This window comes from Pogoniulus pusillus, chromosome 2 (assembly GCF_015220805.1).
Source record: "Pogoniulus pusillus isolate bPogPus1 chromosome 2, bPogPus1.pri, whole genome shotgun sequence".
Taxonomy (NCBI): domain Eukaryota; kingdom Metazoa; phylum Chordata; class Aves; order Piciformes; family Lybiidae; genus Pogoniulus; species Pogoniulus pusillus.
This window is the reverse complement of record NC_087265.1, coordinates 268,549-279,455: the sequence shown is the minus strand read 5'-3', so window position 1 is coordinate 279,455 and position 10,907 is coordinate 268,549. Positions and strand designations below refer to the sequence as shown.

Below are 10,907 nucleotides of genomic sequence, written 5' to 3'. Positions count from 1 at the left end.
CCCGCTCTCTGGCCCCGCGAGCAGCCCACAGCCTGTGGGCCGGGCGGCAGGAGGAGGGGCCGCCGCCGCTAACAACTTGCCGAGGAGGGCCGGGCCGCCGTGCCCGGGGCAGCGGGCTCCGCTCGGTGCCCGGCGGTGACGCATCTCCTACCACCTCCTCCGCGCCTCCCCTCAACTTCGGCCCGGCCGGGCGGCTCTCCCGCGCCATGGCGAGCAGAGGGGCGGCAGGCTTCGGCCGCGGGAGTGCCGCCGGTCGGCGGGGCCGTAGCGGGCTGTGAGGGCCTCCCCCCACCGCCTCGCGAGGGGTGCCGCTGTCGCCGCCGCTTCCCGCCTTCTTCCCACCTGCCCGCCTCCTGCCCGCCATGGCCGCCCGCGGAACGGAGCGGAGAGGCGCGGAGCGGCGCGGCAGTATCAGGACCTCCCCGCAGCCTGCCAGCGCCCCGTGAGGGGCTACAAGCGGGGCGGTGTGTCCCCGCGCTCGGTCCTGCCCCCCATCCTCCTCTTTCCCGAAGCGGAGATGTGCGAGACCCGTGCGAGGGGAGTCACCTCCTAGACCAGCAGCCAGGATGGTGTACCTGCAGCCCCTGCCCCTCGTCGTGGTCCAGGGCGTCCTCCAGCTCGTAAGTCTCCGCTGCCTCCCCCCAAGCCCCACCACCGCTAGCCCCTGCGGCAAGACTTCGGGGGAACCCGTGTCCTTCCCACCGGGGAGGGTGGCGGGCGCGGTCTCCTCTGGAGGCAGAGGCAGGGCTGGCCCCGAGCAGCCCGCAGCACAGCGGCGTGCAGCCCCCCGCCGCCCGGCACCCGTTTCTGCCTGTTTTTCTGTAAGTGAGGCTGTGCTTTTCCCTCGCGTTTGCTACGCGGCGGGATCGCGGGGCTCTCGGGTGTCGGGGCAAAGAGCCGCTCCGGAGCCGGGATGCGCCGGGAAATGGGCATGCCCGGCGCCGGCAGCCGTGGCGGAGCGGGGTGCGGCGGGCCGAGGAGTGGCTGCCGAGCACCACCCAAAACTGTCCTTTCCTGAAAAGTTTTCTGCGGTCAAGTGCTTCTTTTGATGTGCAGGACGTAGCGGGGCGTGTGGGAACAGTCACCAACGCTTGCAAAGCCTCACCGTTACTTTAGGCTTGCTGCAGCGCATAGGGGGTGTTAATTTTTATCATAAACGTGCAGCACACACCTGGTTTATGCTACATACTCCTTGGCATGCAGTGGGGGGTTTTGAGGACTGACACAGTGACAAGGCGAAATGCGGACTTGGAAACTCAAAGCGGTGCAGGGAGGAAGCAGTGCGATGCGCGCGGCTGCGGACAGGTATGCGGGGAGCAAACTTCTCTCGGAGCCACCAAACTGCTTTGGTCGCGGGGCATTTATAGTGGAAGACAAATGGCCATAATGCCTGTATTTATACAGCAGAAGAGGTTAAAAGAGAAAAAGGTATTTGCAAAAGAGTTTGGCAATTTTCAGTAAGTATTTTTTAAATGCTATTTTGGAATTATGGGGGGGGAGTTTTGTTTTCACACGCCTAATTACCTCTGATTCGTGCTGTAAAAGTTGTGTCTCTTTTCCTCACCTGCTTTGTATCTCAGAGTTTGTCACTGTAGTCAACAGGGAGTGTGTAATAATCCTTGAAGGGATTAAACGCCCTCCTTAAGAGCTGGAGTCTAATATTACGGCGTGAGTTGATTGATGAGTTTTTGAGGAAGCTTATGCCAAATTCTAATCCAGTTTTAGACTGTGCTTGTCGTGTAATGTTTTTTGCTCCAGCACTTTATCAGAGCAATGAAGTAGTGAGCTGCAGTCCTGCGATAAGGCACACATTTCTTTCACACTCCCATCCTTTTGGACAATAAAAAGCTGTTTACATTCTTCACATTCTTACAGCCCAGTTTCTAGCTAAACAACGCGCAGGGATGAAAGATGGGAAAGGAAAGCAGAAAATGGATTACAAAGTAGCTGAGCAGAGGGGAGCTATATAAAAAACGTTTAAAAAACGTTTCTCCCTCACACCTACAACTTCTCCCAGGCACTCACACCCACCCAGCTTTTCATTTTTTCTAAGAGATATCAAAGGGACCGATTGAAGCTTGTATGATCAGGGTCTGGGTTTGTCACACAGTGTTTTAGAGATGCTTTTGGAAAGGTGTTTGCTGTGGTTTTACATACCTTGAGTGAAGGCTGACTGAAGAAGCAAAGTTGCTGTCTTGAACAAAGATCATGCAGAGTCAGTGCAGGTTGTCAGGTGGATGTGGCACTCGGCTCACACAGGAGTGTTCATTTTTTCTGCTTCCTTTATAGACAAACCAGCAAAATGTTTGGGTCAGTTGGTTTTATAGCTTACATCAGTTACTTTAAATAATAAAGCCAAATGAGAATGTGTGTGGGGTTTGAGGCATTTTAGATGTACCATTTAATGCTAATCCATTTCTAAAACATTGTGTAAATACATTAACAGAACACCTGGTTAACGTCTGGTCAGTGTTACAGCTAATTAGACTGAGCTTGGACATACTTGGTAAACCACTGAACGCAGATCTCTGCTATTCTGTGTTCTCTGGACTGGTGGCTCTGTGGAATCTAATTAGAAGTTTTAGCAGGCAGGCACTGGTGGTAGTGATTCTTAACTTGTTCTCTTTCTAACCAAAGATCAGCATGGTTCACGCAGCACTAAAGGCTCAGCTTTTCAACCAGGAAAAAAATGAAAGGTTTACTGCGGCAATACAGCAACATTCTAGTAACCCAGAAATGCTACTGTCAGCCTCTACCTGATGGTGCAATACTAATTCTTTTGTGAAATCAGAAATGTTAGAAAGCAGAATGCTTTGACCCTCTGTTTTGGTGAAGGTATAAGCACTTCTTTTTAATTAAACTTCAAATGCTTGCTTGGCTTTCAAATACCAAAGTGTGTTACTTCCTCCTCATTAAACATGCACACATGTAGAATCAAAACCATGTAAAACCTCTCCAATTCGAGGAAATGCTGTGGATTCTGACAGACAGTCGCTGAGTTTCTGCATGGAGTGTTAGTTAGGAATGTTTATGCACTGTATCTAGTACTGTTCAATCAGAAGTTTAATACTTAATCGAGTGTGGTGCATTTTTGGAGCAAGTTCTTGGGTCGTTATTATGGCTGATGGATGGTGTACCAGGACACATGCAGCATAAGCACATGTATGTTTCCTAAACCATTTTGCATATTTGGGTATATCAAACAGTAAGAAGCCTGCTGTGGAGTCGGGGTAGGGTACTAAATGGCTTCTGTATAAATGCATTCATTTTAAAAGTCATGCTTGTGTTTTCACTCTAGATCAAAAGGGTTCTTTGCAGCCCACGCTCGCTACGGGTCTGGCTTGCCGTTCATAAGGCCAAAACCTGTTGTATTGTACTGCATTATCATTAGCAGCATTATCATAAAGCTCTTGCTTAACTGTTAACTTTCACCGTTCTGTTTTCAGTTGTCACAGCACTGCTGAATGCCTTGTTAGTACCCTCCTTAGAAAGAAGCTCCACGTGTTGGAAATGGGAAGGACTGCAGTATTGGGATTCCATGGTGTGCAGTATTCCTGATAATGTTTCGTTAAGTTAGTTTGAAGGGGAGGGGGCCTTCTGCTAATTGCCTGGGAACATTATTTGTCATTTTAAAGACATCCTGTTTAAAAAATACAACCAGCCAACAAGCATTGTCGGTAGCCAGTATTTTCATGTCATTAATCTGCACCTTTAAAATATCCTGTTTCATAGGATTGTTCAAATTAGCTCCAAATGTATGAGATTTTCTTTTTCCTTAAAGGAAAAGGGGAAAAAAGATCTGTGTATAGGCTTTGAATAAAGAAGCATGCTTTGCGTTAGCTGTAGGCAGCTCATGTAGCCACTACTTTCCTTTTGTCTTGGCAAAGGACAGCGAGACACTGGCAGACAGGCCCCGTGGTTCTGCTGGGTGAGCGAGCACCGCAACTGTCTGTTTATTCCCCGGTTTTCACAATCCGAAAGAAGAAAGGATTACAGCAGCATTTCCTAGTGCTTACAGTTGTACCAGCTTCCCTATCAAGGAACTCTCTTCTGACATTATCATCGGGCAGACCTGTCACTGTGTTAGAAACTTAGGAATTAATTACTTCACAAACATTTAAAAGCAGTTAATTATTTACCAACAGTGTTTGTATAGATGAGAAACAATCAGTTTAAAAAAATACAAAGTATCTTAATTGGAGTTAATTTTTTTCTTCACCAAGACTGAAGTACAGCATTTGATATGAGTGAAATCTAGTGATGATTGTTAGGACTTATCACAGGCTGGAGCCTTTACCTATGATGGAAATGATTTATCAGATAATGAAGCAAAAAATTGCTGCAGAGGTTTTTTTAAAACAGAGTTGACCAAAGTGAGCTGAAGAGAGAGCATCTACAGATTGCTATAGTACAAGATGTTGCTTCGCACACAGGAAGAGCTTGAAAACTGAGGCAGAGACACATTCCCGGTTGAAATATATGTGCATTCACCATGGGAGCTGTAGAATCTGAGGCTGTTGCTTCTGGCTACTTTAATTTTGCCTTGCAGACATGTCTCTGCAACGTGCCCTTGGAGTGAGAATCAGAAACAGGCACCAAGCAGAACTCTGGTTTTGCAAAGGTAAATGCTTCTCTCTGGTCATCCTGAAGCACACAGATGAAATTCCGTCCCTCTTAATTTGAGGGAGATCTGTCTTAGGAAATATACTGAGTCCACCATTTCATTTGGTGTCTTTTGGCATTTTTCTTGATGCTGTAGGCATTGTAAGCCCATGTCTCATTTTCGTGTAATAAAAGTAACTCAGGCGGTTTGAAGTTGCAGGCAGCTCAACAAAGGCTGACTGCAGCACTTTGAGAATGTATTCTTCTGAATGAGGAGTCAGGTCTTAAGGTGAATGGAGCTAGGTTCAGGTAACACAAGAGGTTAACATGCAACACTAAACTCAACTTGTCCTTACATCACATCTTTTGACCCAGTTCTTGGAATTGGTGGATGGTATTTTCCAGTTTGTGAATCAACTGTGGCACAGAAAGGTTATAAAGCCTGATTAAGAACTGTACAGCAAGTCTGTGTGGTGTCCATAGACTGCAAAGTACCCAGGCTCCCCTAGCACAAAGTGTGTGAAGTCCTAGTTGTGGTCCTTGCACCTGCTCCGCGCAAAGTGTTTTGCTGACCTACATGTCTGATATGTGTCCCAAGTGCTTCTTAGCACAGTGTTACCGACAGAGAAGTCAACAGGAAGATCAGTGGAGGCCAGACATTAATTTGGGAAGCACTTTCTGCTTTGTTTCCTGAGCCTTGGTTTCTGAAAGAAAGGAACTCGAGTCTGGGAGGTGGAATGGGAGCAGCAGAAACCACTCACTGGGCTGGACATTCAGGGCATCCAAGAGGTGCAGCTCTGCTCTAGGTGCACCAAATTCCTCCTGTGCTGTTGAGCATTCCACCCTTAATCAACTCTTCACAAATAAACATGTATGAGAAGCAAGAGCTGCCTGGCATGGCACGGCATGGGGAAGCAGCACTGGGCAGTAACCCTTAGCGGGGGGGGATCTGCCAGGAGGTGTTTGCCTCAAGTGCTAAATAAGACGTGGTAATCTTTGGGCACTTCTGCTGAGGAGGTGCAGTAAGGAAAGGCCAGTGCTAGTCTGTTCTGAGTGGTTTTGAGACAAAAGCTGTCATTATATAGGTGTGTGCTGCATCTTCATCAGAAAGAGACCGAGCTGTTCTGCTGCTCAGGGCAGACTTGCTTTGAGTCTTCAGTCTGAGCTTCTCAATGCTGGAAGCCAAACCAAATGCAGTGAGGAAAAAGGAAGGATTTGTTGCCTTTACTAGGAAAGAGCTGCGATTAAGTGACTCTTGAAAAGCACGTGTATTCACAGCACAGTGTGCTCCTTGACTTCTCACCCATTATGAAACAAAACTACTGAGTCGAAATCATTATGACATCAATGTTACAAAACTGGAACAGAGGGAACTGGAAGTTGCCATTCACACGAGTGTTACAAATTAATTCTGAATTTGATCTCCAAACGCCCTGTGTTGGGGCAGCTTTGGCCTTTCATTTCCAAGTGTCACTGTGCTTGGGTGTATTTCCCAAGCCCCGCTCGTTGTTTCCATTCCATTTTCCTTTTCGATTCCCCACGCAGAAACTGCCATTTATGTGGTTTGTTTCGGTAGGCAGAGGATCAGTTAAGAGAAGATAACAGGTGAAGTTGTTCGGTAGGCTCTGCTTTCGTGGACTCAGCAGCAGCGACCGTCTGCCGAGAATCGCGTTTCACCGCCTTGGAGTCCCTTTCCCCAGGTCAGCACTGGCACATTTGCAAGCTTTCCCTGCTGCTCTGTGTACGGCCCATGTGTCAGCTGTTTGCCTGTGCTCACGCTTCAGAAACTCTCCCTCTGCCGCTGTAGCACTAAGACGTGCTGGCATCTGTGCAGGGCCATGGAGGCGGCCGTGTCCGCACGTCGAGTCGTGCATTAGGGACGCAGCGGACACCGAATGAAGCGATGGAGGCGCCTGCAGCCCACGGGGCTGCGCCTCGCAGAAGGGCTCCTTGCAGCGCCCAGCACAGGCTGCAGCTCCAACGCTTGCCTGCTCCCGGCCTGCGCTCACCAGGCTGGAAAAGCTGTGGGTCCTGTGCAGATAGCTTGTTTCAGCACTCTGCCAGGTGAGCAGGAGATGGGATGGGCAGCAGGTGGAGGAGGAATCTCACAAAAAATGTGAGGTTTGCAAGTCAGGACTGGGAAAACAAGGTTAATCCCTGCCCCGTGGGGAATCTCCTCCTGTGCTCAGCCGCAGTTAACAAAGCGGTTATTCCAAGATAGGAAGGACAAGGAAACAAGAGCAAAGAGGAATAAAGGGCTGTGAAAATGAGTCCACAGTTAAGACTAAGTACTTCTGTCCTTGCAGCAGCGATTTTGGTTGCTGGTACTGGCCTTCTGGAAGGGCAGTACTTGCAGTAAATACAGAATGTGAACGACTTGAGTGTAATTTAAGGTGGAACTAAAGAGCTGTAAGAGACGTAGTTCTGGAGAGAGGTTTGCTCTTTCTTCCAAACGATTGGTAATAAGAGCAGCTATTATTAGAAGGGAAGTGAAAATGAAAGAATAGGGAGAAATAAAACAGGTGAAACTACGACTCTAATTTCTCTAATATCGGGTTTTATGTGGACTGGGACCAGTTCTGGTTGTTGTGTCACAATGCCCTAATGCTGCTTTTTCCAGATCCAGCATGTTTGGTTTGTGTTTAGGATCAGTTACACATTTTCTGACTTCAGAGTACTTGGGTTTGCTCATGACCAGATATTTCTAACACTGTCAATCACCAGTATAAACATTACCTTAATCTCATCTCACTGCACCCATTATCTAGGAAAACACCACTGCATAGGAGTATTTGTTCTGTTACTATGTGGACTTAAGGGGTTTTTGTCGTCCTGGTGGAGGAGGAGCTGACTCTGCTTGAGGCTGACCCGAAGGGAAAAAAAGCACTGGGACTTTGCTGAAAGTAAGAGGAGAATGAGAGACAGAGGAAATGGTAGAAACTCCAGCCGTCTGCTCCACGGGCAGGTGGTGTCAACCTGGGTAGCTACTGCAGGAGACAGGGACAGATGGATGGACACTAACAAGGAATAGTCTCCCTGTAACACCAAGCCCTGCAGGTGAGAGGCTGTGGCTCCTGCTGTTAATCTTTCCACTAAAGAGGATTTGGAAGCAGGATTTTTCCCACCAGCTCCTCAGTAGAGGAATGCAAAGAAAGAAGATTTGAGCTCTCTGACTTAACCTATCTCTTTGGTTGAAGAAGTGCAGGAATCTGGTGGCTGCCACAAGTGGTTCTGGGTACTGCTGCTGCTTCTGTCCTGCGAGGGGACACGGGGAACCACAAAGCCTAGCACCATAGGAGGGCATAATATGGTATCTTGAGGTTTTTTTCCATCTGCCTGGCTCTTGTCTGTTTGCGAGCACCTGCTGATTGCTTCAGGTGCACATTACATGTGTTTGAAAAGTTAGAACTGCTGTTCCCCACGGCGTTAGAGGGTCTCATGGCCAGTGATTTGCTCTTGAGCCTTCATCTGTGGCTGCTACAGGTGAGCGTGTTCCTCCACCACTGACAGCTGTGACCATGCAGAGTATTCCCAGGCTGAATTTTCTCCTTACTCCAAGCAGTCAAGTGTTCTTAGAAGAAATCTTAAGAGATTGTAGTAGCAGAATGTGGTTGTGACAGTAGCTGTATTGTACTCTGTAGCTTTCTAGGCAATGTGTTAGGTGTGTGCCATCGTTACTTTCAGAAGCAGAGGCAACAAAGATTGGCTCAGCATAACAAAATTGAGCCTCAGGGTATGTTTCTCAGCTTCACTTCCAATAGACTAGAAGAAGATTCTGCATAGCTGACCCTGTTCTTCACTGTCCCATCTGGATACAAGGAGAGAGGCAAGGTTAAGCTGTCGGAGGAGAAACTGGCTTCTTGGATGTGTTGCGTTGGTGGGCAGTGGCCACGTGTTGGGTCATCTGGATTACTGCTTAGGAGTTGAACCTGTTACTGCAGAGATAGCACTGCACATTTTCCAAGTTCAATGCTTTCCTCCTCAAATTCTAATATAGCTACATTTCTAAAGCAGTAACACAATAGTTTGATATTTTTTTGTCTCCAAAAGACAAGAGAGTGTACAATTCAGAGGCCATTTTTACAGTGCAATAAACCATTTGTGAGTTCCAGTCACCTGAGAACCATGTAATTGGAAATTGAGGAAATTCAGGGGTTGTACTAACAAGAATATGTGGATTGCAAAGAAATATCTTTGTCCCTACCCGTGAGTGACACTTTGAGGAAGAAAACATCAAATATAAAACCCTCTTCTTAATATCTTTACAATGTATTTAAATGCAATTTCAGGACAAACTATATTTATTTCATCTCCTACAGGGCAGAGCTGGCCTTATGAGGCCATAGTCTACTTGAGCACGTGGGAACTTTGGTGTACTTCTTGATTCATGGACTTGAACCCAACTCTGGTCTGCAAGTCAAATGTGGTAACACAAATCAGTGCTGCTAAATCTTGATGAGACCCCACACTGGCAAGGCTTAAATCTAGATACATCTGAGCAGCCTCCAGATTGAAATGCAAGACAAACAGCTGGGTAACTGCTGGCTGTAGGACATGTGTATGTGCATTCAGGAAGTTACTCTTGCACGTGAAAAGCTGAATTTCATATTTTGTAGATTTTAATCTTTAATTTGGGAATAACTGCAAAATCCTCCTCTTATTTTCTCATGTTATGGGTTCTTAAAATGTGCTTCTGTTTTGGAGCTTTCATGGTTTAAAAGCAACTAAACTGCTGGTAAGATATTCAGAAACAGTAAAAAAGAAAAGGCCAGGAAGTGGTAATTAAAGATGGAGCTTCAATCTTCAAATTTGTTTTTTGTTGCTAAGATGGGAGCACTGCAGTGGCTGAAAAGCCCTGCTGAGTCTGATCTTAACCGGCTGGGGTGACACAATGCAGAGCAAGGCAAGAGCGCAGCCCAGTCCTCCAGTTCCTTCAGCAGCAGAGTCCTGCAGTGGAAGCTGAAGTCTGTGCTGCTTCCCACCCCTTGGGCTAACAGAGTGCCCAACAGCTCCATGGAAGCACTGGCAGCAGACACTTACTGTGTCCTTGTGGCACGCTAGAGGTACCAGCCTGCTGGCCTGGGCCACTTCAGATTAAATGAGTGGAACACTTGATGTGGCACTCACTACACTGCACCTCTCTTGCTTTTAAACCAGATTCAGCTTGGTCCATTGGCTAATTTAAATCCTGTCACTGTTCAAGACAAGGAGAAGACTGATGTTCACCTCCTGCTGGGGGTGGGACAAATCCTGTGTACAGCTGCCTTTGTGTGCCAGAGTCTGCCTCACCCAGCTGCTGAACCACTGCGTAGTGTACAGCCACTGAATTAGTCTTCCAGTGCTGGAAACAGCCATTTCTGAGTTGATTTTGAATCGAACTGCACAGTCTGCTGTGCTGCACGACAAATCCATCAGTCTTCTTCGCATTCCCCAGCCTGCCTCTGCTTTGTGCTGTAAGGAAGTCTGGCCCTCCAGGGAGCTTTTCTAAGCTGCACTCTGCTGTGAGCTGCCTGCTTGCCACCCTTTTTTCTCCTTCCCTCCCTGCTGCATCCTCCTAAATTCTTTCCTAAGCAGAACATGCTGTTTCTTTGAGAGAAGCACCATCCTCCTCTTTGCTTTTCCTCCTAGAGATGTCTGCTTGATCCAAAGTGCAGCAGCCAGGAGCAGATAAAGACTATCGTCACTCCTAGTGCCCAGCTTCAATGTATTTTATGCTTTATTCCAAGCAAAACACACTGCACTTGCACAGGAAACAGAGCCACCTTTCCAGGATCTCAGTGGTCGTTAGCTCACCCCTGGCAGCTCTCTGCCCCAGCTCTCATAGTGGATCAGTGCAAAGGCTTTAGCAGCTTTGGGTCCTAGGCTGTGTAACATACTTCTAGAGCGTCTCCAAGTGAAACTGTCAAATGTTTGAACTCGGTTGTTCTCCGGTGAAATCCGAGCCTGTCTCTGCTCTTAGAGCCAGAGGCTGCTGTGTGGTGAGGAGGCTGTCATACTCTGCTTTTACAGAACTACAGACGCTGTAAACACTGCACTCCTTCTCCTTTCTGAGGTCTCGCTGCGGCTATCAGCTCTGGTGTGCAGTGCTCAGATCCAGACCAGAAGATAGGCCAAGCTTTGTTTACACCAGATTAGCATTCTGGGGGCTCGGAAGGGCTTTTTCCTTTCTTTATGCTTTCTCTCCTTGCTGCTGGAACCCCAAAGCCAGGTATTTTTCCTGCAGCCGTGCTGGTGAATCACAACTGATGTGATTTATTTCCACAAAGTTCTTCACTTGGAGGAGCCATTCTCATCCATCTCACTCC

General features: G+C 47.7%; 1 protein-coding gene across 2 annotated transcripts in view; it reads left to right on the top strand.

Annotated features, from left to right (window-relative positions):
- Nucleotides 1-529: 529 nt before the first annotated feature.
- NXPH2 (neurexophilin 2) overlaps nucleotides 530-10,907 on the top strand; it is a 36,222-nt gene continuing 25,844 nt past the window's right edge. Inside the window, exons 1-3 of one of the 2 annotated variants that reach the window (XR_010304835.1) lie at nucleotides 530-620; nucleotides 1,204-1,305; nucleotides 3,447-4,196. Coding sequence is in view for 1 of the 2 variants with exons in the window: in XM_064154440.1 (XP_064010510.1) it covers nucleotides 567-620 (54 nt within the window). In the remaining variant the exon portion in view is untranslated. Of the gene's footprint in view, nucleotides 621-1,203; nucleotides 1,306-3,446; nucleotides 4,197-10,907 lie in introns of those variants that run through there. The other variant, XM_064154440.1, reaches the window with a different exon arrangement.